The sequence below is a fragment of the Bos taurus genome, chromosome 19, assembly GCF_002263795.3.
Source record: "Bos taurus isolate L1 Dominette 01449 registration number 42190680 breed Hereford chromosome 19, ARS-UCD2.0, whole genome shotgun sequence".
In the NCBI taxonomy this organism is placed as follows: domain Eukaryota; kingdom Metazoa; phylum Chordata; class Mammalia; order Artiodactyla; family Bovidae; genus Bos; species Bos taurus.
Genome location: NC_037346.1, coordinates 18,221,961 through 18,249,239, shown reverse-complemented (window position 1 = coordinate 18,249,239; position 27,279 = coordinate 18,221,961). Strand labels below are relative to the sequence as shown.

The window sequence follows — 27,279 nt, the reverse complement described above, 5'->3', positions numbered from 1 at the left end:
AACCACAAGCGATTCATAAAAAATCAAGCGATTCATAAAAAATAAGTCATGACTCATCTATTCAATGGAATGCTATGGATTTATTTCACGTTTTCAAGGCTATTTATAACATGGAAATAACATGGAAAACAACATAATATTAAGTGAAACATTGTAAGTAAAACTGTAGTGAATGCTTCTCCCAGTAACATCATGTTACGTTGAAGGATATACAACTCAAACAACTGCTTCTTTTGCTCCAAGAATGCCCATCTCTGCTGTAAGCTACCCTCCATCCTCGCCTCTGAAGCCCTTCTCTTTCTAAGCTCCTCCCTACCCCTGCCTTTCCTTGTTACTGGGTCTCTGCAGTGCAAACATTTCTCTCCAGATCAGTCCCAGAGACAAAAACACTTTTGTAATTTCTTATAAATCTTCTTAAAGGACAACTTTCCCCCTAATACCTAGCATCCTATTCTGCTGCTTCAACCAACTCAGGACATCAGCTCTATTCCTTTAACCCCCACTTCCATCCCAAAAGCTTGTCTTCTTTCTTGTCCATGACAGGGACTCAATGAACAAATGAATAAATGATCTAACAGTATAAATCCAATTCTAACAAAGGAAATCATACCAGTGAGTTTAAGTCCAGATGACAAGACTGCAACATGACTCTGTCCCCTCCATTCTTTTACACTAAATGCACACCACATATACTTTCATAGGGAGAAAATAAACAGAACTGTGTTTTCCTCTCCATTTTAACTGAACCTGAGGTCTAGATTAGAGCTACTCAAGCCTGACAAGGTGTAGTAAAACAAGATCAGTTACATCGTTTCCATGTATTCTGAAAAACATTTGGGACCTCCATAGGTCTGGCCTCAACAACTGGCTTCTGGCCCTTAAACAGCAGCTCTCTTTTCTGGAATTCAAGATTAACACGTCAACAAAATTTGTCTCTGGGATCAGTCCCAGAGACAAAAACACTTTTGTAATTTCTTATAATCTTCTTAAAGGACAACTTTCCCCCTAATACCTAGCATCCTATTCTGCTGCTTCAACCAACTCAGGACATCAGCTCTATTCCTTTAACCCCCACTTCCATCCCAAAAGCTTGTCTTCTTTCTTGCCCATGACAGGGACTCAATGAACTAATGAATAAATGATCTAACAGTATAAATCCAATTCTAACAAAGGAAATCATACCAGTGAGTTTAAGTCCAGATGACAAAATTGCAACATTACTCTATCCCCTCCATTCTTTTACACTAAATGCACACCACATATACTTTCATAGGGAGAAAATAAACAGAACTGTGTTTTCCTCTCCATTTTAACTGAACCTGAGGTCTAGATTAGAGCTACTCAAGCCTGACAAGGTGTAGTAAAACAAGATCAGTTACATCGTTTCCATGTATTCTGAAAAACATTTGGGACCTCCGTAGGTCTGGCCTCAACAACTGGCTTCTGGCCATTGAACAGCAGCTCCCTTTTCTGGAATTCAAGATTAACACGTCAACAAAATTAAAGCAGGCCTCAAAACGAGACACCATCTCAGCAAACTGTAGATGATTGCATAAAACAAATCTGCCCGGAGGGCTTATAGCACTATTTCACAAAGGTGACTGTGCTCTTCCTCTTTTCACAAACGGCCGGCTTGATACAAAGCATGTTTAGCCATAAACTGCTCTACTGACTCTCCCTGCAACATTTTCATGGCTCGCCAATAGATCTGTCCGCAGTTCTCAGGTCTACCAAGCGGGTGGTTCAATTCTTCTTTGATGTAATCCATCCAGAGATCTTTAAAGGGAATCCAAACATACAATGAGATAACTGACAAGGCTTTATTAGGTCAACTTAATTATTTAATATCAATTCAATGCAAGGTTTCTAAGAAACAACTCTGTGCAGTTATTTTCCTAGAAAACTATGTGAAATAATACCTCAGCTTCTTACTTTAAAAGGGAGTGGCTTCTAGGTAAAGTAATACCTCTCTTCCCTTCTTTCTTTGGAAGGGAACGCCTACCCACTCCAGCATCCTGGCCTGGAAAATCCCATAGACAATTTTATGGGATCAAGAAGAGTAGGACATGACTGAGCAACTTTCACTTTCAGCTTCTTTAGTATGATACATCAAAACCTTTTGTTTTTAAGTAGAAAACTTCACTTTAATCATGACAGTCTATTTATCTCGTAAACTCAAAAATGCTAAATATATTTTTGAGGGAGGATTTTGCTGAGTCTCTTTCAACATGAAATTTACCTCAATGTGTTTATTAGAACCTTGTCAACATGCTTAATAAAACTTGCTTAATGTTAGTAAAAATGCTGTTCTCATTCATTTCACCAGGAAAGCATGCTGAAACCTTGTAAAACCTAATGTATGATTTAAAATCTGAGTTTAACATCTGTTAAGTGTAATTTTTTGAGTTCCTAAGTCAACAGACTTTACATGACATACCTATACCCAGAAGTATGTTTTACAAGTCCTTTAAGTTAAGACAATGTGGCAACAGCCCATGACAACCGTTGTCAATCAGTATCACCACTCCTCTGACATAATACCCACTCCATTTTGTTCTGAACTACCTTAATCTTTTCCTTACAAATATCACATTTTTTAAAAGAACCAAACCAAGCAAATCTCCCTCTAATCCAGAGTTCTTAATAGAAGATCCATGGGCTTCGTTCTGGGCTTGTAAACTTGAAATCAGCAGTAAAATTATGTCTGCAACTATTTACATACAAAATAAGGGAGGAGGCAAAGGAAGGATGCTAAGTTTTATTCTCAAGGAGGTCCATGACCCAAAAATAGTTAAGAAATACGATTCTAAGCATAATGATAGGTTACAGACCACACACGCAAACAGGCTTGTGTGTCAATAACTGAAGTTTACTTACCAGAATCATTAGTTCCAAATTCTCTCAAAGCCCTTTCATAATACTCTCTTAAGTTCTCCATCTTACAGGATTCCTATAAATAATCAGACAATCTTGCCTCAAAAGTCTAATTTGTAATGTCACAAATTCATTCCACACATATTGCTACTACTGTCTATTAGGTGTTTGAAGGAGAGGAAAGATGGGTTTAAATGAACACAGTCTGACTCTGAACTTGTCCAGAGAAAAGTCAAATGCACTATGTGGCAGAGTGAAGTAAATGTCAAACAATGACAAAAGCACTTTGCTCTGGTGGCTTGCAAAAAGCCAAACCAATTCTCACTTGAGGGAACAAGGGCAGCTCCACAGGAGAGTATATGTGAAACCCTGCAGGACTTAAATAAATGGGGAAGGTTCTACTCCCTATGGTGAGGGATTTCTTCCTTGAATATATGGGCTCTAGCACATACTAGCCATACTCACCTTAAAAAATTGTTTATATCAAGGCACTATATAAATACTAGTTACGTGAACTTTAGCAAGTTTTTTGAACCCTCTGACCTTCAAGTTTCCTGACCCAAAAAATGAGGATAACAGTAACATTATCTCTTAGAGCAATTTTAAGGATTCAATTAAAATACTGATGAATTATTCATCAAGCAGAGTAGCCACTACCTCGTGGGGGTGGGGGGCGGGCAGTGCAGCACCACTCAGCTTATGGGATTTCAGTTCCCTGACCATTCCCTGACCAGGGACTGAACCTGAGCCACAGCGTTAAAAGCCGAGTCCCAAACACTAGACCAGCAGGGAACTCTCTGCCAGTACTACCTTTACAACAAGTGTTAATTCTTCACCTCTACTTTAAATATTTTCTCTTCGTTTTGTTTTCAAAGCAGATAAACATCTTCAGTTTAAAAATCTTTTTATGTAGTCAAATAACAATGTCTTCGTTCCAATTTCTCTTTGCTGAGACTGTACTATCTTACAGAAAGCCAGTTTACTTCGTGTCTTACACACGAATGAAAGACAGAATCACACTTTACGAAGGGCTCATAGTAGATGTGTAACTATGCAAAGTCCTTTCCATTCAGTCTTCCATCTGGCCTTGTATATCCTCCCAAAACAGGTATTATGACCTCCTTTACAGGTGAGTATGTCAAAGGTTAAAATTAAGTGACTTGTCCAAGATACATGACCACTGTGTTATTAATCCAAAGTCAGGCTATGAATTACGATGTTAGATTATCTCCTATACAACAAAAACAAATCACTGACGCACAATGGGGTCAAAACCTTGAAAATAATAATTTAACCTCATTATCAATTTTTCAAAATTCATAGAAAAACAAACACAAATCAAAATGCCAAAGAAGAGAAAACAAAACTGGACACATGGAGAAGAGATGGAGAAAACAGGTATAATGATATATGTATATATGCAGCGATTATCACCGTAAGTATAACTTTTAGAAAACTATCTGACAATATGTAAAGAACCATAAAAAAAGCCAGTATTCTCCAATCCTAGAAATTTATCTCAAGAAAGTAATTCAAATGGGGGGAAAAAAACTCTATACAAATAAAACGCTTGCAGCACTGTTTTCAATACCAAAATTCTGGAAATATCCTATACATAATGGGACGGTTAAGAAAACTTACAGGTTTAGTAAGACAACCATTCAAAATGATCCCACATGAAAACACAGAATATGTTTACAAAATAATGTTAAGGAAAAAATAAAAACTCCATATATCACGTCAGAAATAAAACAGTACAAAACTGCATAGGTAAATAAAGGATTAAACAAACAACAAAAAACTAAATACGGCTGGCTGTGTCACTGGTGATGGGATTACAGATAAATTTGGACTTTTACGTTGTGTTTTTTAACTGACATTTTCCTGTGTTTTTCCTCATTCACAAGTTCAGTTAAAAACACCAGACACAGTCATGCGTGCCTTCTCTCTACCTCACAGCCCAAAACAAGAGACAACCAGGGCACTGTGGAGGCAGGGGGTGGCTTCCTACATGAGCTGACGTCTGAGTTGTCTAGTTTCAAGACAGGTTTCTTTTCTTCTTTGCTTGACTACCATTCCTAAAATCACATCTATGGAAAAGGGGCTGGAAGAAAAGGACCAGAAATGATACTGTATTATGATGAGAGCTTCTTAAACAACAAAATGCTGCCATAGATGAGTACGTGCTAATCCATTTTCCCAACGAGAAATGCACAGACAGGACACTTACTTGCTCCTTCTCAAACTGGATCATCTTCCTGAAAAAATCAACTGAAAATGGACGGTTTTCCTGTAAACTAAAGAGGAAGGGGAGAACTGTTATCTTACACAGAGACAGAAAGCCTCTTACAAACCGTGAATATAAATACTGTGCCAGGGCCCCGCTGCACGTGGTCTGATATAGTTCTGGCTGCGACTTCAGTGCGGGGACTGGACCTGACCACCAGCCACTCACCATTTCCCGTCTCCAATGCCTGAACTCTTCACCACACCAAACGCCTACCCAGTTTTCTTTCTGTTCTCTTCTTTCTCACTTTTAGGGTTTTAAGTTCCCTCTCCTTCATTTCAAGGTCTTTTTGAAGGAAACCAATAAGCCCATTTCTAAGAATATATTCTGAGAAAGTAATTTCCAATATGGACAAAGAATATTTATGCAGCAGGGTTCATCAAAGCAGTTACTGTGGCCAAATAAATTATGGCATATCCCTAAGTTATTTTTAATAAATGTTAAAGAATTGTTACTGATAGGAAAAAAGCCAGTCTAAGGTTGATCAATAAAAAGTGGTACGCCACATGTGATTATAGTACAATCTCAGATATGTGAAAACAGATTTAAAAGAAGAACTTTTTGTAATATGTATCTGGCTGCACCAGGCCTTAGTTGTATCATGTGGGGTCTTTCATTGTGCGTGTGGACTCTAGTTGTGGCGCAAGGGCTCAGCAGTTGCAGTGGGCAGGCTTAGCTGCTCTGTATGTTTTTCTCCAATCAGGGATTGAACCCATATTCCCTACATTGCAAGGGACTACAAGAGAAGTCCCTTTAATTTTTATTGGGGTGAAAGACAAATTTTAAAAAGATTCAACATGTTTTTTCTCTTAATAATGGGATTATAATGAATTATTTGCTACCTACCTCCTCCTTTCTTTTTAAAAAAATTTGTCACAGTGGGCATGAACCAAAAGGCTCTTGGATTTATTCCTCACGTATAATCTGGGAGCAAGGGGCTGAGTATGGGGTGGAGAGACAAGTAACAGCTGCGCATGTCTGTAAGTACCTTTTAAACACATCTCTGGCCTTTTTGTAACCACCACTTCGATAAGCCCAATTCAGATACATTTCCTTCACAGGGACTGAGTCAGCTCCTGGGAGACCAAAGATAGCTCTCTAAAATTTAAAAGAAAAAAGAAACAAGCTACATAAGGAGACATCTAGGTATCAAGACAAATTTCCCAAAACCATCCCAGCACACTGAATGAACAGTGCTTTAGGAAAAAACCCTTTGAAAGCTAGCCAACTAGAATTATTTGCATTACCCACACATGAGACTTACGACAGGGGGCCTGTACCTTATAGATGGCTTCAGTTTCTTCTTGCTTTCCGGCATCTTCACTCCACTGGGCCCAAGTAAGCCACAATGGAAGGCAAATCTGCTCACAATAAAACAGTTAGAAAATGAGAGTTTAGTGCCAAGCTCTGAAAACTAGTCACTATAAAAATATGTTCCCCTTGAAATAAAATGTGAAATATGGAGTCATTCCCAGTCTGTCCTCATGGAACTCTTGGTGCCTGGCAGGAATGGTACACCAAAACAGAGAGAGCCTTTGGACTCAGTCACCCAAAGTAAGACTATTCTGTTAATTCTACTTCCCCTCCCCTGGGGACTACTGCCTAAACTTATTATTATCAATCATCTGTTAGTTAAGCACTGAACAGCCCACAATTCCACCCAAGCTATCCGTAAGGTCACTATGTACGATCTGGAGTCTGCCGTGCAGGATTACAACACAAGTGCTCACTCATCTAGGCTGAACCGCCTGGACGTCACTCACGTCCCAGCAGCTCACACAGACAAGCAATAAAACAATTATGATTTCTCCCCACTTTAACCCCTAGAATGCTTTTTTCCTACTAGTATAAAAGATTCACCACAAAGCTTTAAAGCTTATTCTTTAAAAAATTTTTTTCAATTTTAAAATAAACTTTCGAGTTTAGAAATATGTGTTTAAAATGGGACTTAAGGTCAGCTTTGGAAGCACATGAAAATAATATTCTATTAATACTTTTCACTTATCAGATATATAAATACAAGTAGAAAAGTTTACATAATTTTGTCTATTTTCAAATAAAGATGTAGAAACATACTAGTAAATGGAAGTTATTCTTCCACCTGTGATCCTGATTCAACCATCACCATGAATGCACTTTGAGGCCAGCTCTTCTCTGACAAGTCTACTCCAAACACACTTTGGCTGAAATCTGAAAACGTCCCAAACAGAACGAAATGCAAAAGACCCAACTCACATACCTGAGGTTTCAGGTACTCAAAGGCTTGCTCAAAACCCTTGGACATCTCATGGCTCTCTGACGTAATCAGGGCCTCCAGCTTCACCTGCCACATCTCCACTGATTTTTTGAACAATTTCACCCCAGCGTCTGCCACCTCCAGGGATTCCTTTAACAACTGGCGATGCAGCAACAACTTGCTCTGCAGAAGACAAAGGGTCATCCAAGAGTCACTGCTGAGATCTATGTTATCTAATTGGAATTTCGCCTCCACTCCTGTTCCTATTCCCAAAGACTATCGTAAAAACGGGAAGAGCCAAAAAGCAAAGGGCCTAAATAATTTAGATTGAAAGCTAAATTGTTAATAATATAGTTCACTGCAACAAAACCCACACCCACTGAACAGAATATAAAAATCAGTAAAGACAGAACTACTATCTGTGTTGTGGTAAAGAAACAAACTCATTCAATCAAACAACAGCCTGGCATACTATAAACTTGTACCATTTCTCTGAAGAGTCATGAGCGTGTTTATGCATAAACTTGGGGAATTTTACTTTAACAAGTATGACCCAAGAAATAAACAAACAGGAGGAAATCTTATCTGTTCAAAAATGCTTGTGTCCACGCTACTGTAACAGGGACAGAAAAATCTAAAACCAATCCACTATTCTAAAATTGTGAGGTAGTAAGTAAATGGCCATATGTAATCCATTCATTCAACAAGCATGTTAACTGCACATTGTGTATTATTATTACTGAATCTTCAATAATGAGAAGGTCAGGTGTGTTCCCAAAAACCCACAGTGCCTCCAGTCTAGCACCAGAGACAATGTGATACGTATGATCACAGGAAAAGAATCATATGCTATAGGAGTACAAAGCACTGTCTTTGGCAGTGATCAGAAAGGGCTCCCCAAATGGAAGCCCCATCTGTGCCAAGACTTCAGGAAGATCAGGCATTATTGAGGTGTAAGCAGAGTTCACCAAGAAAAGAGAAGACCCTCCCACCGACATGGGCAAGAGGCTAAGGATGACAGAAACTTTGGATCCAAAAGGAAATCGAAGCACAGAATGACTGGAGGGCTGGGATGTAAACTGGAGAGACTGGAAATTCCTCAGAAAGGACAATGGGAAGCCACAGAATAACCTGATAATCAATTTTAAAAGATCATTCTAAAAAAAATAAATAAATAAAAAAAATAAAAGATCATTCTGTGGAGAATGATCTGGAGAAAGGATGGGTACAGAATCAACCAAGCATTTGAAGTTAAGAGGTAGTGCAGTGAAGGACTCCCACAAAAGGCAAGGTCACCAAATCAGTGACAAGCAGGGAGGCTTGGAAGGGTTACTGCCAGAAATGTAAAGAAGAAAAGATGTCTGAAATGACCAAAGCAGGCCTGCCCTGGTGGTCCAGTGGTTAAGACTCCATGACCCAATGCAGGAGATGCAGGGTCAATCCCTGGATGGAGAACTAAGATCCCACATGAAACACAGTGCAGCCAAAACTACAGGACTACCAAGGCACTCCAAGACGCATCCAGCTGAACAAACATACAGGGTGGGACTGTCTCGCCAGTATTCAATAACAGCTCAAACATGGCATCTGAACTCATCCAGATAGGGGACTCTTCACATCTAAGATGCTCTAATGGACGAAGGGCACCCCAGTCGTGGTATAACATGATACACTACTAACATGTTGCTTATGTAGATCCATGTAAAAAGTACAGAAGAAATATTAACGTGAAAACAGCAGAACACAAAATAGCAAAACATTAATGGCAGTTATGTAAAAACTACGTACGCTGTATAAAAAGAATTGTACAAATAAATGGTATTCAATAAATACAGATTTTTGTCCTTTCTTCCCCTACAAAAGTATTTAAATACATTAACATTCAGTCTCATGTAATGCTCCCAACAGTTTTATGAGGTGGCAAAAACAAGGATCACTATCACTCTAAAATCAAGTCAACAGTCTCAGAAGGGTTAAGCGGTTTGCCTATTTCGTGGCAAAATCCAGACTAGACCTGTGTTATTCCCACACTACTATTAGTAATAATCCCACTATTATTCTGGTCTCTATATAATCTTTACCCACTTCAGAACATAAGGATGGGTTAATGTGCTTCTTACTAAAATGTCAACTTTAAAACACTGGGACACATCTGTCTTTATTGTACCAACGGTTACTCTGAGCCAAGCATAGGTTCAGGAAAACATGAACAGACAGACAGACAAAATAGACCCAAGTATGACTCTTGAGTGTTTTCCACTATGTATTAAAAAACATTCCTCCCTTTACTGGTACAGATTTCATTTCTGGCCCACACCAAATACTGAAAACCAAATAATAAACTCTCTACATGTACCATGCCAATCTTCCAAATGTGCTTAGTTATAAAACCATATATATTAAAATACACTATACAAGCATGAACCAACCAGAATGAAGTACATGTAATCCGCATCAATGTGTCCTTACCAACTGCCTGTACTGAAGTTCTGGTAAAAGTTTGAGCTCATGTGCCTTCCAGAATGCAACCATGGTTCTTTCCAGCCTCTGAAATCAAAAAAATCTTTTCAGTTCATTACAAAGATCCTAGCAGGGGCCTTTGGCCTCTGGCAGGAACAGAAGCAGTTTTACTTCTGAGAATTCAGAGAAGGGGCTGAGGTGGTTTCACTTACGATTAAAGGATTTGGGCAGCTGCACCAACAACAGCCCAGTGAGAGAGCGCCCCCTAATATGGTGGCCAGAACTAGAGCAAAGCAGCTGACTCAGACCTTTCAAGTCAGGAAAAGGTGCTTAATGCATGACCTTCTTGGAAACTCCCAGACCCCAAGAAGCTGTGCCCATGTTCTTCTTTCAGAAAACACTTTCTGGAACTTCCCTGGTGGTCCAATGGTTAAGACTCTATGCTTTCAATGCAGGAGGCATGGGTAAGATCCCTCGTTGGAGAACTAAGATCCCCACGTGCCATGCAGCACTTCACGCCCCGCCAAAAAAAAAAAAATGTGTGTGTGTGTGTGTGTGTGTATATATATATGAAAAAAAGAAGACATTGTCTAGTCAGCCACTTTAACCACTTAAAAGTCAATACCTTCTTTCTGAGGAGGCGACTGCTTGTCTTCTTAGTAAACCTCTCCATGCAGAAGTTCATGTAACACTTCCACATAGCCTCTGAAAAAGTCAAAGCTTATGTTAATCAGACCACCAGCACTTTTTTTAGTCTAACAGTCCTCACATCATCTCAGGAAAAATTCCTCTGAGGAAGAGTCTGAAGTGGAAAAAAAAGAAATTATTGTGATTACAGTCTATCAAATATCTCAAATACTGAGGGCAAAACAACTGAGAAGTGACAGAAATATAAACATTAAAAGCCTTGGAAAAAAAACAAAAGCCTATCCATGTCAGGTACCCGCTACTTTTCCCAATATTACAAAATTGTGAAGTAAATCTGTAACAGGAAATAATCAAGGAATGATGATTAAGCAATCTTCTAAAATATCATTTCCTCAGTATAATTTGGGCTTCCCTGATAGCTCAGTTGGTAAAGAATCTGCCTACAATGCAGGACATCCTGGTTCGATTCCTGGGTCGGGAAGATTTGCTGGAAAAGGGATAGGGTACCCACTCCACTATTCTTGGGCTTCCCTTGTGGCTCAGCTGGTAACGAATCCACCTGCAATGCGGGAGACCTGAGTTCGATCCCTGGGTTGGGAAGATCCCCTGGAGAAGAGAACAGATATCCACTCCAGTATTCTGGCCTGGAAAATTCCACGGACTGTATAGTCCATGGGGTCGCTAAAGCCTTTGACCATGTGGATCACAATGAACTGTGGAAAATTCTTCAAGAGATGGGAATACCAGACCACCTGACCTGCCTCCTGAGAAATCTGTATGCAGGTCAAGAAGCAAGTTAGAACCAGACATGGAACAATATAGTTCCAAATGGGGAGTACGTCAAGGCTGTATATTGTCACGCTGCTTATTTAACTTATATGCAGAGTGTATCATGTGAAACGTCCAGCTGGATGAAGCACAAGCTAGACTCAAGATTGCAGGGAGAAATATCAACAACCTCAGACAAACAGAGGAAAACAACAGAATGGCAAAGACTAGAGATCTCTTCAAGAAAATCAGAGCTACCAAGGGAACATTTCATGCAAAGATGAGCACAATAAAGGACAGAAATGGTATGGACCTAACAGAAGCAGAAGATATTAAGAAGAGGTGGCAATGGAATACACTGAAAAACTATACAAAAAAAGACCTTCAGGACCCATGTAACCACGATGGTGTAACCACTCACTTAGAACCAGACATCCTGGAATGCAAAGTCAAGTGGGCCTTAGGATGTATCACTATGAACAAAGCTAGTGGAGGTGATGGAGTTCCAGTTGAGCTATTTCAAATCCTAAAAGATGATGCTGTGCAAGTGCTGCACTCAATATGCCAGCAAATTTGGAAAACTCAGCAGTGGCCACAGAACTGGAAAAGGTTAGTTTTCATTCCAATCCCAAAGAAAGGCAATGCCAAAGAATGCTCAAACTACCGCACAACTGCACTCATCTCACACGCTAGCAAAGTAATGCTCAGAATTCTATAAGCCAGGCTTCAGCAGTATGTGAACCATGAACTTCCAGATGTTCAAGCTGGATTTAGAAAAGGCAGAGAAACCAGAGATCAAATTGCCAACTTGCTCACCAAAAAGCAAGCGAGTTTGAGAAAAACATCTACTTCTGCTTTATTTAATACACCAAAGCTTTTGACTGTGGATCACAACAAAATGGAAAATTCTTCAAGAGATGGGACTACCAGACCACCTGACCAGCCTCCTGAGAAATCTGTATGCAGGTCAAGCAACAGTTAGAACCAGACATGGAACAACAGACTGGTTCCAAGTGGTGAAAGGCGTACGTCAAGGTTGTATATGTCATCCTGCTTATTTAACTTATATGCAGAGTACATCATGAGAAATGCTGGGCTGGATGAAGCACAAGCTGGAATCAAGACTGCCAGGAGAAATATCAATAACCGCAGGTATGCAGATGATACCACACTTACGTTAGGAGAACAACTCAAGAGCCTCTTGATGAAAGTTAAAGAGGAAAGTGAAAAAGTTGGCTTAAAACTCAACATTCAGAAAACTTAAGAACATGGCATCTGGTCCCATCACTTCATGGCAAATAGATGGGGAAACAATGAAAACAGTGACAGACTATTTTCTGGAGCTCCAAAATCACTACAGATGGTGACTGTAGCCATGAAATTAAAAGACGCATGCTTCTTGGAAGAAAAGAAATAACCAACGTAGACAGGATATTAAGAAGCAGAGATATTACTTTGCTAGTCAAAGCTATGGTTTTTCCAGCAGTCATGCAGATATGAGAGTTAGACTATAAAAAAAGCTGAGCACCGAAGTGATGCTTCTGAACTGTGGTGTTGGAGAAGACTCTTCAGAGTCCCTTGGACAGCTAGGAGATCCAACCAGTCCATCCTAAAGGAAATCAGTCCTCAATATTCATTGGAAGGACTGATGCTGAAGCTGAAAATCCAATGCTTTGGCCACCTGATGTGAAGAACCGACTCACTGGAAAAGACCCTGATGCTGGAAAAGATTGAAGGTGGGAGGAGACGGGGACAACAGAGGATGAGATGGTTGGATGGCATCACCGAGTCAATAGACATGAGTTTGAGCAAGCTCCAGGAGTTGGTGATGGACAGGGAAGCCTGGCGTGCTGCAGTCCATGAGGTCACAGAGAGTCGGACACGACAGACCGACTGCACTGAAGTATAATTTATTTCCCCAAATAAATGAACAAATGCCACAGCTCTCGGGGGAGGTCATAAAAAAAGAAAGAAGTGGAAAACCAGCCAGGCACACTGTAAGCTACCACACAGAGGTTCCAGAACTGATTCTGCTCCTGAGAATGAAGCTCCAGGTTCCCACTCAGGAACACCATCGCTCCTTGACGCACAGGGCCTGGGGAAGCTCACCTGTGGGCACAGTTTTTACCGCCTCCTCGTATACAGCACAGCACCTCTCCTCCCGGCGGCCCACCTCCTTCGCTTTGGCTTGTTTGGTTGCAGGCAGCTCTTCTACTGGCTGTGATTCAATCACTAGTTCTTGCCGGGCCACATAGTCCCAAGTGACGGGGTCATCTGCGTGCAGAGCCTTAAGGCTAAAAAATACTGATTATCAACCTAGGACATGTAACTGATTCAGACTATCAGAACAGAGAGAGTCCCAATGCTCTGAAAATGTACCGAGAACACTCCTTTATCAATTCCCTCATCACAGGAGTCCTTTCCCAACAGGCTCTCCAGATGTCTCCACCCTCACTATGTAAATATCAATGGATGAGAACGGTCCATCCATTAACAAGCATCCACACTTGTCAACTGCAGACTGTCTCATTCATAAATATTAACTTACAAATTAGATGTCAAAGGCAGATATGTGTAACAAGATGCCTGGTTCTCGAGCCCAGGACAACCTTCTCATAACCAGGCTCTGGGTTTTCTCTAATAGGAGTCTAGTCCTCTACCAAAAACCTAAAGGTATCCACAGAGCAAACAGATCCAAGTTCTATCTTATCTCCTATGAATGTAAGAGTCTTCCCAAGGATGAAGGACCCACAAGGTAGGCTGCAAATAATTCTTCAACCAGACATTAAAACAATAATGTCTGATTACCTGTAGCACTGAACTATAAACATTCACTCACTCTCATCTTAAGGACAAAAAACAGGTCAGGAAGGCAGGAATACAGATTTTTACATAAGCTGTAGGATAGATTTCTTACTGAACAGAAAGCCAGTAAGTGAGTCAAAACAACTTCTCCAAGCATACATTTTTCAGGGACTACCCTGGCAGTCCAGTGGTTAAGACTCCATGCTCCAAATGCAGGCGGTCTGGGTTCAATCTTTGGTCAGGGAACTAGATCCCACATGCCACAACTAAGGCCTGGTACAGCCAAATAAATATTGTTTAAAAATGCATTTATGTACTGTGATGTAGTAGTCCAGAAACAGCTTTCTCCCCAAGGATTTTATATGGTATCTTCCGTCCCCTTCTCTAAATATCCAACTTAAATCGTTACCCCAAGATCAAAACAGACCTATTCACCTTTCCACTACTTTACTTACTCATTGTAAATTTCTCTTTGCAGATCTTTGGCAAAGTCGAACAGCCGTGCAATTGAAAGCAGTGACACATGAAATTTTGCACCTAAAATTTTAAAAGCAGGGGAGTGGAGTCAGACTCTTAAAGGAGTGCTTTCTTGAAGTACTAGCGTTAGTTTTGTATTATAAAATGGGAAGTAAGAGAAAATAGGGAAGAAAATAACAGTCCCACTACACATAGTCTTTGTTAATATCTGAGTATTCAGTAAGTACTTTTAACTTTTATTCTAAGTGTCTTAGGGCAGAAAGGAACTTAATTAAATCATCTACTTCTTTTCAACTCCTCACATGATTTAGATACTCAAAAACTTAGACATGGTTATAATCCAAGGGGAAATCTACATTTTCTTAAATAAATAGGACACTATTTCCCACAATCATGAGTTTTACACATTCCAACAGAAATTTTCAGAACAGGCTAAAGGTCTTCCTCATTATAAATAGAATGGTTCATTTTCCCACCATAAATAAATTTTCAAAAGATACCTACTTTTAATTACACTTGTAGAATTCTTATAGATGATCCGTGCCAACTCGCCCGTAAGGATTTCTTCAGCATGCTCGAGATTCCCCTAAAGAGTGGGATGTTAAACAACATATGGTGCTGGCAAGTAGGAAAAGCACTAGGGTGGAAATTAACAATCTAGACTAACTGTGCCACATGACAGCAATCACGCATGACACAAATCACACCCTCTGGCAAATCACACCTCTCTCTAGGCCAGTTTCCCTCAGTTGTCAAATGTGCAGCATGAACAAGACCTTTGATCTTACAACTGTGTCCCCAGGCTCCTGGAGTGGTGGCAAGATCACACGGCTTAAGGCCCTAGGTCTCCATCTAGCCCTGAATAGGTCAGGTTTTACATGCTTTGTTGACTCTTCTGTGTAAAATTTTAGCTAGTTAAAAAAGTTCAGAGCTGGAAACCACTGTAACAGATGATAGCGAAGTTCCTTTTTCAGCTCTAACATTCTCAAACTTATTTCTTTAAACTTACTCTGTCAGGTAAAAAAATTACATGAATAGGAAAAGAAAGAAGGCTAGGGATCATACATTTCACCACCTTTCTTGAGCTCCTAAGAACCATTAACATATCACTGAATGAGATCAAGAAGAATAGTTTTTGGCCATTCCATCAGTAATAATTTCAAGGGCCATGCCAATGAGTCCAAATGTTTGTTTTAAAAGCACAAAATTCCACTTTTAAGTCAATGCAGGACATTAAAAGTTTCCAAATATTAAGCTGGAATGAAAAATACATTCTAGGACTTCCTGGATAGTCCAGTGGTTAAGAATCCGCATGCCAATGCAGAGGGCATGGGTTCGATTCCTGGTCCAGAGCGATTCCACATGCCTTGGAGAACTGAGCCCACGTGCTACAACTACTAAAGCCTGTACACTCTAGGACGCATATACAACTAGAGCACCTCCCGCTCACCACAACCCGAGAAAGCCCCCACGAAGCAACAAAGGCCCAGTGCAGCCAACAAATAAATTTTAAAAAGAAAAAAAAAAAAAAAAAAACACTCTAAAGATTTTCTTTTTATCTCACTTTGTCTCCAAGACCTTAAACCGAGAGCCTCCAGGCAGTCAGTCACGTGGTGCTGGAGCTGCTATGGCACCGGAATGGAACCCGCCAGCCACAGGCAGACCAGCAGGTCACGAACAGTGCTCCCAAAGACTTTCTTTTACTCCTAAGCAGACTCAAAACACTCTTATCTTATTAACAAGTTACAGTATATTAGGATCTTACCACATCCATGTTGGCTTTTTCAAACTCTTGCTTTTCCTTCCTCAATTTTTCAGCATGCATCAGCTCCATCCTAAAGTACTGCACAAAAGGGAAATAACAGACTAATAATCTTTGAAGATAATTTTTTAGTTAGAAATATATGACACTTCTTACTCGTAAGTAACAGATCTGAGGAAGAGTTGAGAGACAATTATATTTTATCTTGTTATGAAACTAGCTGACATTGACAAGGTATGGTTTTTTGCTCTTTTAGTTTTGGCCATGCCAGGTTTTACAGAAAAAAGAGCAAAAGCAGCAGGAAGGGAGAGGAGGGGAGGAAGAAGTGGAGGGGAGGAGACAATGGGAGGGGAGTGTCAATGAACGAATGCATATACACATATGTACAAAAGTATAAAAATGAACCTTAAGCCTCAACTAAAGAAAAGTAAGGTTCAGCTCCCTATCCCTCCCACCATTAATGGGAAGGTAGGAGTCTCCATCTCTCACTAAAGATCTGGAAGAGGAACAAGGTAAACACCTATTACTGGCCAAGAAATACTCTTTTGGCCCCTTTTCCCCAGCAGCTCCCTTACTTATCCCGAGCCTCCATAAATCAAAGCCTTAACTTAATGAAGCATACATGTTTTCTCCAGAGGACCTAACAGAGCCATTACTCTCATCTTATGTGCAAACACACTCACTTCTTCGTAAAGTTTCGGGCAACGTGGGTGAAAGCGCAGAGCCCGAAGAAATAATTGTCTCGCACTTTCTGAAGAAAAGCGGTCTTCCAGTTCCCATTTGGCCGCCAAAATCCACAAACCTGTAAGTGGAAGACATCCAACTTCATTTCAATGAAGTAATCAAGTCAAATATGAAAAGACCAAGGCTCCTGTTTTGATACCCAACTTTTTTTAACCTTGACAATCAAGAAGAAGGGGATGGAGATAGGGAGTTTCTAACAGTTATCTATAAAGTACTACTGCTTTATCTAAAACAAAAGTGTTCTGAACCAAAGTAGTAAATGTGAACATCTGTAGGTGCTTAGTAATGTGCCCATTACTTTATTTCATCAGATCCAAGGTCAATCATCTCATTTTTAAGTCACATACAAATTTTAAGTGTTAAAAGGCTGGGAAAAATTGTGCATCTTAGAGCCAATGAAATATATTATTTTGCTCTTTTGTCTATTTAAATGATTTTTCATTTAAAGGAAAAAGTTATTTAAATATTAATGATTTCTTTCAAATGACTCATAATTTAAAATTTTTTCTACTGTCCCTACTGGGAATAAAGGCTTTAAAAGAAAAAACCTTTACCCTTCTACATGAGAAATTAACCTTAACATTCTAGCTCTCTCCTAGAGACTTCAGAGAATCAGCTATTACCAGAGAAGACTGCTTTTGGTAAAAATGGCCCATGGTTGGTAACTATGTCTGTATTAGGAGAACTCTGAATAGTGTAGAGCCACTGCTTTGCACTTTCTTGAGCATGTGACTCTTGAAACTGAGCACAATTCATATATACAATACCTGGAAGCTACATGCCTCCAGGGGTCTTCTCTCCTCTGCCCACTCATGTGCTCTCATGCCCTCTTATCTGAGACAAACCTCCAGGCTGCTGAGAGCACTACTGCCTTCCTGCTGGATCCTTCTGAATTAACTGGTGCCAAATGCAGCCTATTCTGAGTCTTGTGTAGTGTAAACCTAATACTAGAGAAGAGACACTGAAGCACCCACTGTAAAACACCGGTGTTCACAAGAGGTTTTCTTCCTGAATACCCACCCTGTGCTAGTGCCACTGCTGCTGCTTAGTCACTAAGGCATATCCAACTCGTAATCCCATGGACTGGAACCTGCCAGGCTCCTCTGCCCACGCAATTTTCCAGACAAGAATACTGGAGTGGGCTGCCATTTCCTTCTCCGGGGGGATTTTCCCAACCCAGGGATCGAACCCAAATCACCTGCTCGGCAGGTGGATTCTTTACCACTGAGCCATCCAGGAATAACCCTAGTAAAAATCTGTATTCATATTTTCCCCTTTAAGTTTCTGAAATTCTCAGATTTGAGTGCCTCCAAACAGAATACCCCTCAAAGCACTGAGGAGTTCCACTATCAGTTAAAAAGAACTGCAGTCCTTCTTGCCCACAGATACAGTACCTAGCATGGTTACTAGTATACAGCAGGCAGTGATGAACTAAAAAGGCAGCTAATTCAGGAATAAAAACTGCTGAGGCCAAGATGCTATGCTCAGGTCCTGAAAATAATTCTTTCAGGTTTATAAAGCAAAATAAATCCCAAAATGGCTTGAGTCCACAAAAAAAGGTAGATAAAGAACTAAGGAGGATATCACCATACCTGGCTTGTTTGAATGAAAGGCCAACAAGGAAGAAAATATCTTGCTAAGGTGAACGTTGGAAGCCTATTAAAGAAAAAAAAACAATTCTACTTCCTGCACAGCAAAGGCATTGATATGAACCTCTAAGTATCTGTACTGTACTGTAATCCCCTGTAAAATCCAATGAGGCAAAAAAAAAAAAAAATCCAATGAGGCAAGATCTGTTATTGCTAGGGAGATATAAACAAAGATTCACTCAGAGCTTTCTTCTACCTAAACAACTACAGATAAACATCTTACATTATCTAAAAAATGTTTTCAACTTTAATACATAAAAGTCATTTGCCTTTCAACTGATATAGAAGCCATCTATATAGTCATTCAGACATGCAAATGTTACACTGAAATTCCACATTCTTGAGTTCTCTTCCTGTTTGTTAACCCTCCCTATGTCTTTGGAGAAAACAGTTCAGCAGTCATGTATGAGGTTTAACATGCAGGCTAACCAAAAGGAGAAAGACAGCGAGACAGGGCTGCCCAATACTCACCCACTTCCTACAAAAGGCTATAAAAGACAGCCAAAGTCGAACATCATCCTGCAAGAAAAGCAATGCAGTAAGCTACCTAAATTTGAAATTTCATATACAATACACCACTCTTGCATTCATTAATTTTGTTTGCAACAGAGGAAGATGTCAGAAACTCCAATGTGTTATATACCACATCCCTCAGCCTATTAAGCTGTCACACACCCAGGCTTTAGATCTCTTAACCATAACTGCCTCCCCCTACTGCCGCCTCCCATGCTCTAAGACAAAAATCTATCCAATTTGTTTGATGCACTTTTGAGGGATTTGCCTGGCACTCCAGTGGTTAAGACTCCATGCTTGCAATGCAAGGGGCACAGGTTTAATTGCTGGCTGGGGAACTAAGATCCCACATGCTATGCATCACAGCCAAGAAAATATTTTTTTTAATGCACTTCTGAAATGGTCTCAATCAGGGGCCGCAAACTGAAATTTGTCATTCCCAAGAATCCAGAGTACTTCCCAGATAATATATCCTGGTCCCAGAACCAAACTTGAAGAAAAACCAAGTTACTGAGCTGCTGCCCCTACTCTCAAGATCAAACCAGTCCATCCTAAAGGAAATCAACCCTGAATATTCATTGGAAGGACTGATGCTGAAGGTGAAACTCCAATACTTTGGCCACATGACGCAAAGAGCCTACTCACTGGAAAAGACCCTGATGCTGGCAAAGACTGAGGGCAGGAGGAGAAGGGGGCAACAGGATGAGATGGTTCGATGGCATCATCAACTCAACGGACAAACTCTGGGAGATAGTGAAGGAGAGGGAAGCCTGGTGTGGGGTTGCAAAGTCAGACACCACTTAGCAACTGAACACCACTCTCACCTTTTCTTCCACCTCAAGTCTTCACAGTATTTTACTTAGAGACATAATCAAACATATCTCAGATAATTTTATGATCCTTAAATATGTATGAAATCCACTGTTTTCAGCCTCATCCTCAAAAAATAAGGTAACGCAATCAATTTTCTTAATGGTTGATACATGGTTTCAAGTAATGATCTATCACTAGAATAAGTATCAAGATATCCATAAGAATCCACAACCGCACATTTGAGCATCCAAGTCATAATGCATATAATACAAATCCTCACATCTCTTACAGTTAAGGACACACTGAACACTTACTTTCCACTTAATTGACGCACGTCGGAAGACACTCTGTATCCGATGTATTATAGGATCCTCAATCTCATCCTTCTTAAATGTATATCCAACGCGCTGAAAAAGGACATTAAAAAAAAAGCCTCAGCTTAATCCCACTTATCCAAACCAGCATTCCCACTTGATCTTTAAACAGTACTGACAGAGAAAGCAACTAGTTAAAAAATATCATTATGAGCACACCACCACACAATTATCAGTGCCAACTGCTTCCCAAACCCAAGTTCTAGAGTCATATTAATACTATATTTTTTCCAACTTTCAGAAAATCTACTTACAGCTCTCCTTTTCTCGATCAGATCCAAAAGATGAATTTCATACTGTGAAAGAAAAACACACATAAAAAAGAAAACAAGAAATATTATAACCTTTTATTTAGAGGCAATGCACTTCGTTAAAACTATAAAGTAAATAAAAATCAAGAGCATAAAACAGAAGATAACTTCCTATCAAGAAACCTAATTTACAGTAAGTATCTAGCATTCCCTGAAAATGCACCTTACATCTATAAAACTCACACATACATAAGCATACAAGTATCTTAGATAAAACAATACGTATTACTAAAGCTGTAAGACTTATGATTTACTTTATCAATCTAACCTAGTCTACAGGTGTGTGCCAACTTTCAGTAAATCAACCATTTAAATATTTTAGCCAATGTACAAGCAAATAAAGCAGATAAACAGGGTTGTACTAGTTGAAACACAGTCCCTAATTGGCTCTCCCTACCCTTACTTCTAAAGGACCCCTGAGAACCTCTATGACTCTCCAAAAACCACTAATGCATAATTCCTCTCTAAGCTTGAAAACTACCAGGGGCAGGGGGCGGTGGGGGGATACTAGAAAGAGAAAGCATAGAACTTTACAAGATCTCATGCTTCATTTTAAAAAAAAATATTTCAAACATACAGAACACTCATACAGCTTCCATACAGTTACATCAAAGCCTACATTTTACTCTATTTGCTTCAAGATATTTTTAGAAATAAAACATTTTGAATAAAGGCAAAGCCCCCTATGAACCATGTCTGATTCTACTCTTCTTCACCAGAAGGAATGACTATCTTGACTCAGTTGTTTTTCATGCACAAGCATGACTTCAAACTATTACAGTCTTAAATGCTTTTAAACTTTATGTAAATGGTATCATACTGAACCCATCACTCCATTATTTTACTCAACATTGTGACTTTAGATATATCCTTGTTGTCACATGGAATTCAAGTACATTCATTTTAACTGCTGTATAGTATTTCATTATAGGAACGAGCAATTTACTTATCCTTTCTCCTGTGATAGTATTTGTTTCCAATTTTTCTATTACAAAAAGTTGAGATTAATATTCTTGAACAGGTCTTCTTGTAGATACATCCAAGAACCTTACTATGAACATGTAAGCTCCCAAAGGCAACGATTTTTGTCTGCTTAATTTATTTTTGTACCCCCAATGGACTGGATAGTGCCATGTACTTAACAGGCCCTCAATATACACTGTATGAATGAATGAAACCACTGGGTGACAGAATACATGCATTTCCGACTTTCTGAGATAGTGTCAAATTGCTCTTCAAAGTGGTGGGACAAACTATATACTAATAATGTCAGCCTTTAAGATATCTGTAAATATGATGCTGTAAAGCAGTAGTGCCCCCTGATTTTAATCAATATTTACCTGATTACTAAAAAGGCGAGCATCTTTTCCTAAGCTTACCAATGACTGATGCTTCCCCTTTATGAACTGCATGTTCCTAGCTCTCCTGTTTTCATTTTCTTTCCACTCGTCATTTCCTCTTGATTTTTAGTTCTTTACTTATTCTAGATTCTCACTATATGTACTACAAATATTTTATCTCATTTTGTGGCTTGTCTTTTTACAATATTTATCTTTCCCTTTTTGCACAGAAATTTTTACCTTTAACATAAATAAATTGGTCTTCTCTTTCATGGTTTGTGCTCACAACTCACTCATAAAAAAAGAATGAAGTAAGGCCATTTGCAGCAAAATGGACAGACCTAGAGACTATTATACTAAGTGAAATAAGTCAGAAAGACAAACACCATATGATATCACTTATATGTGGACTCTAAAACATGACACAAATGAACTCATTAATAAAACAGAGACTTAGAAAACAAACGTAGTTTACCAAAGGGGAAATGGAGTGGGAAAGGGATGAATTAGAAATTTGGGATTAGCAGATACACACTGCTGCTGCTAAGTCACTTCAGTCACATCCAACTCTGTGAGACCCCATAGACGGCAGCCCACCAGGCTCCCCCATCCCTGGGATTCTCCAGGCAAGAACACTGGAGTGGGTTGCCATGTCCTTCTCCAATGCATGAAAGTGAAAAGTGAAAGTGAAGTCGATCAGTCGTGTCCGACTCTATCGACCCCATGAACTGCAGCCTACCAGGCTCCTCCATCCATGGGATTTTCTAGGCAAGAGTACTGGAGTGGGGTGCCATTGCCTTCTCCAAGATACACACTGCTGCTACTGCTAAGTCACTTCAGTCGTGTCCGACTCTGTGCGATGCCATAGACGGCAGCCCACCAGGCTCCCCCGTCCCTGGGATTCTCCAGGCAAGAACACTGGATTGGGTTGCCACTTCCTTCTCCAATGCATGAAAGTGAAGTCGCCCAGTCGTGTCCGACTCTTAGTGACCCCATGGACTGAAGCCTTCCAGGTTCCTCCATCCATGGGATTTTCCAGGCAAGAGTACTAGAGTGGGGTGCCATTGCCTTCTCCAAAGATACACACTACTGTAGATAAAATACATAAGCAACAAGGTCCTACTATATATAGCACAGGGAACTATAATCAATATCATGCGATAACCCATAATGGAAGAGAATATGAAAATGATTATATATGTATATACACACACACGTATGTATGTATGAATAGCCAAATAACTTTGCTATCCACCAGAAATAAACACAGCATAGTAAATCAACTACACTTCAATTTAAGTAAGAAACCTTTCCTGAGAAGGAGAAATATACATCCCTTATATGTGGAATCTAAAAAAAAAAAAGACACGAATGAACTCACCAAACAGAAAGAGACTCAGAACAGACTCATGGCTGCCAGAGGGAAGGTCAGGTACACACTACTGTATTTAAAATGGATAATCAACAAAAACCTATTGTATAGCAAATGGAACTCTGCTCAATGTTATGTGCCTGCCTGGGGGAGAATGAATACATGTATATGTATGTATGGCTGAGTCCTTTCCCTGTTCACCTGAAATTATCACAACACTGCTAATCGGCTATACCGCAATACAAGATGTTTCTGGTGTTTAAAAGAAATAATAAAAACAAAATTTTACCAAAACAAAAATAAAAAAGAAACTCTTTCCAACCTAAAGTCATTCATTATTTTTAGAAGATTTAAAGTTTTCCCAGCACATTTAGCTATTCAATTCAACAGGAAGGGATCTAATTTCTGCTGAATCCAGCCCAGCATTTTGCATGATCTACTCTGCATATAAGTTAAATAAGCAGGATGACAATACACAACCTTGACAAACTCCTATCCCAATTTGGAACCAGTCCATTGTTCCGAGTCTGGCTCTGTTGCTTCTTGACCTGCATACAGGTTTCTTAAGAGGCAGGTAAGGTGGTCTGGTATTCCTATCTCTTTCAGAATTTTCCAGTATGTTGTGATCCACACAAAGGCTTTAGCATAGTCAATGAAGCAGAAGTAGATGTCTTTCTGAAATTCCCTTGCTTTTTCTATCACCCAGCAGATGTTGACAATTTGATCTCCGGTTCCTCTGCCTTTTCTAAATCCAGCTTGAACATCTGGAAGTTCTTGGTTCATGTACTGCTAAAGCCTAGCTTGAAGAATTTTGAGCATTACTTTGCTAGCTTGTGAGATGAGTGCAACCGTGTGGTAAGTTTGAGCATTCTTAGGCATTGCCTTTCTTTGGGCTGAAAATGAAAACTAACCTTTTCCAGTCTTGTGGCCACTGCTGAGTTTTCCAAATTTGCTGGCATATTGAGTGCAGCACTATAACAGCACCATCTTTTAAGGTATGGAATAGCTTAGCTGGAATTCCATCACCTCCACTAGCTTTGTTTGTAGTGATGCTTCCTAAGGCCCACTTGACTTCACACTATATATAGGATGCCTGGTTCTAGGTGAGTGATCACACCATCGTGGTCATCTGGGTCATGAAAATCTTTTTTGTATAGTTCTGTGTATTCTTGCCACCTCTTCTTAATATCTTCTACTTCTGTTAGGTCCATACCATTTCTGTCCTTTATTGTGCCCATCTTTGCGTGAAATGTTCCCTTGGTATCTCTATTTTCCTTCAAGAGATATCTAGTCTTTCCCATTCTATTGTTTTCCTCTACTTCTTTGCACTCATCACTTAAGAAGGCTTTCTTATCTCTCCTTGCTATTCTATTAAACCTTCAGTTCAGTTCAGTAGCTCAGTTGTGTCTGACTCTTTGTGACCCCGTGAATCGCAGCACGCCAGGCCTCCCTGTCCATCACCAACTCCCGGAGTTCACTCAGACTCACATCCATCGAGTCAGTGATGCCATCCAGCCATCTCATCTTCTGTCGTCCCCTTCTCCTCCTGCCCCCAATCCCTCCTCCCAGCATCAGCGTCTTTTCCAATTCTATTAAATCTTAGGACCTTTCAAATACAAGATTCTTAGCCAGGTATCATTCTTAGTCATATATTATTCATTCACTAGGGTTTTTTTTTTAATCTAAGCTTTAGACCCTTTACTCTTATAATGTTTATCAGTCTTAAAATGTAAGACTTAACAACATCTCATTACTGGGTTGTTTCTGAATCCTGAATTTGTCCTCCAACAGATTATTCTCGCCAAACTGAAAATTGATCTAGCATATACATTTTATCTTCACTCAATTCTTCCATTCATTCTCAGGACTGAAGTATCTTGTAGCAAACCTAACCTCTTTCTAAATAAACACACTACGAGTACCTAATAATAACTTTCTAACCACCTGCTAGCATCAAACTCACACTCCTTTATTTTTCCCCATAAGACATTATCAATCGATTCTCTTGCTGAAATCCTAACACACTGGTTTTTTGGAGTCTCTGATGTACTAACCCTACAGAATAAAAGAAAGTTGTTTTCCAAGGACCAAAGCCTTAGCAGAGCAATGCTATTCCCAAATCACCTCTATTCCTGTTCAAAAACTGCCTTTCTACTCACCATCAGTTCCAGAAGTTCAAAGGAAACTGACACCAAGCTAACTATTCTATAACTGATTTTAAATTTGTGAGGGGATTCAGAAGTAATAAAATTACTCACCTGAACATATCTGATAAAGTCATCCTTTAAAAGACTTCTTCGCTGTATTCTGTATTCCAGTTCTAAAGCCTTCCTAATGATTGCCCTGAGGAGAAAGCCACTTAAAATTTAACACTTGATGTACGCAGAAATTAAATAAAAGACTTTGGAATTTTAAAAGTCTATTTTCAATATATTTAAAACATACAATTCCCAAATAATTATCCTTCATTAAGCAAATATTCTCTTATACAATCGCTTCTGTATTCGTTATTATTAAGGCATAGTTGATATACAATACTTATTAGTTTCAGGACTTATGCAGTCTCAAGAGCATGAAGATGTACTTTAAAACTTTCATGAAAATCACCAGCAAAGATTTCTTTTCCTCCAAATTCAGGTCACTTCAGTTTAAATAATAAACAAATTTCTTTCCTAAATTCCTCTTGTTTCTGAATTCTCAACAAGCAGTTATAAAAAAAAAAAACCTGGATTGTCTCTACCCGTTTTAACTACAAAGGGCTTATTCAGGAAGACTCGCTGTGTTTAACTAAGAAATGAACATGAGTATATTAGAATTTAAGGCAAGATATGCAAGACCAAAAATCGACTCTATTTAATGATAACAATAACATTTACTAAACAGTTATTAAAAAATTAACAATATGTTCTGTTTCATTAACAAATGTTAAAGGTTCCCATAGTCACAGTACTACATTTGCAGTCACTGTAAAATGAAAAAAGTCACAGAAAGCTATTAAAAACTATTAAACTAAATTTTAACAAACTAATGAATAACTACATGCTGGTCGTGGTTCGCTAACCCCTAGGGTAAAACATGAAACTGAATTAAATGATCCCCAAAGTCCCGTCTTCTTAGAAAAAATTATCATTCGTGGGCTCCCACGGTCCAGTGGTAAAGAGACGCAAGAGACGGGGGTTCAATCCCTGGGTCGGGAATATGCCTTGAAGTAGGAAATGGCGACCCACTCCAGTATTCTTGCCTGTAAAACTCCATGAACTGAGGAACCTAGCGGGTCGCAGAGTGAGACGCGACGGAGCACTCCCACATACCCCTAGGCACACAGCACTAGACCGTACACTCGGCTACAACCAACTTACAGCACATTGTACCGCGAAAAAAAAGGTCTCACTTGTCTGACTCCCCCTCCGCCCCCCGCTACTGTGTCAGGGATGCTGCTAGCTGTTGACCGGTAGGGGTCCTGGTTTTATCACCTTTATAGCCTCAAAACTCGGGTCTACGAAAAAACATACTGTTTACAGGGTAAAAAGACGGATCCCCTAGCAATGAATGAGGAATTAATTCTAGATAACGTCAAAATCTGTAAACGGCCTTCCGCCATATTAGAAAAAAATCAACCCAACGGCCCCCTATATCCGCCCCCGCCTCCCCTCTGCCCGCCCCAGCCCTTCCTCTTTGCTCCGCTCTCTCACTTGATCTCCGCATGACTGAAAAGTCCAGTGCGCTCCAGCTGTTGTAATTCGGGAAGTCGATCCTCTACACGTTCCTGAATTACTTCCGCCATGATAGCCGAACTCCACAACCGACCAGAGATCCTCTCACCGACGACACGCGAAGGAAATGGCC

General features: G+C 39.7%; 1 protein-coding gene and 1 non-coding gene across 3 annotated transcripts; both read right to left on the bottom strand.

Annotated features, from left to right (window-relative positions):
• Positions 1–60: 60 nt before the first annotated feature.
• On the bottom strand, positions 61–27,279 carry UTP6 (UTP6 small subunit processome component). 2 transcript variants are annotated; one of them, NM_001099140.1, is made up of 19 exons: positions 27,126–27,255; positions 25,692–25,776; positions 20,665–20,706; positions 20,351–20,443; positions 19,182–19,229; positions 18,654–18,717; positions 17,001–17,119; positions 16,321–16,398; positions 15,060–15,141; positions 14,534–14,615; positions 13,383–13,567; positions 10,483–10,562; positions 9,867–9,944; positions 7,401–7,580; positions 6,442–6,522; positions 6,150–6,259; positions 5,105–5,171; positions 2,878–2,950; positions 61–1,776 (listed from the first exon to the last, which is right to left on the bottom strand). In NM_001099140.1, exons 1-19 carry the CDS (start codon positions 27,215–27,217, stop codon positions 1,619–1,621), a joined length of 1,797 nt encoding a protein of 598 aa, NP_001092610.1. In that variant the 5' UTR covers positions 27,218–27,255; the 3' UTR covers positions 61–1,618. The 2 variants fall into 2 exon arrangements, 1 of the variants encoding a protein (NP_001092610.1); XR_009491567.1 differs by having other exon boundaries at positions 1,719–1,776; positions 2,878–4,978; positions 27,126–27,279.
• Positions 16,117–16,185, bottom strand: MIR2332 (microRNA mir-2332). The gene has a single exon (NR_030857.1). It is a non-coding gene; the product is annotated as a microRNA mir-2332 (primary transcript).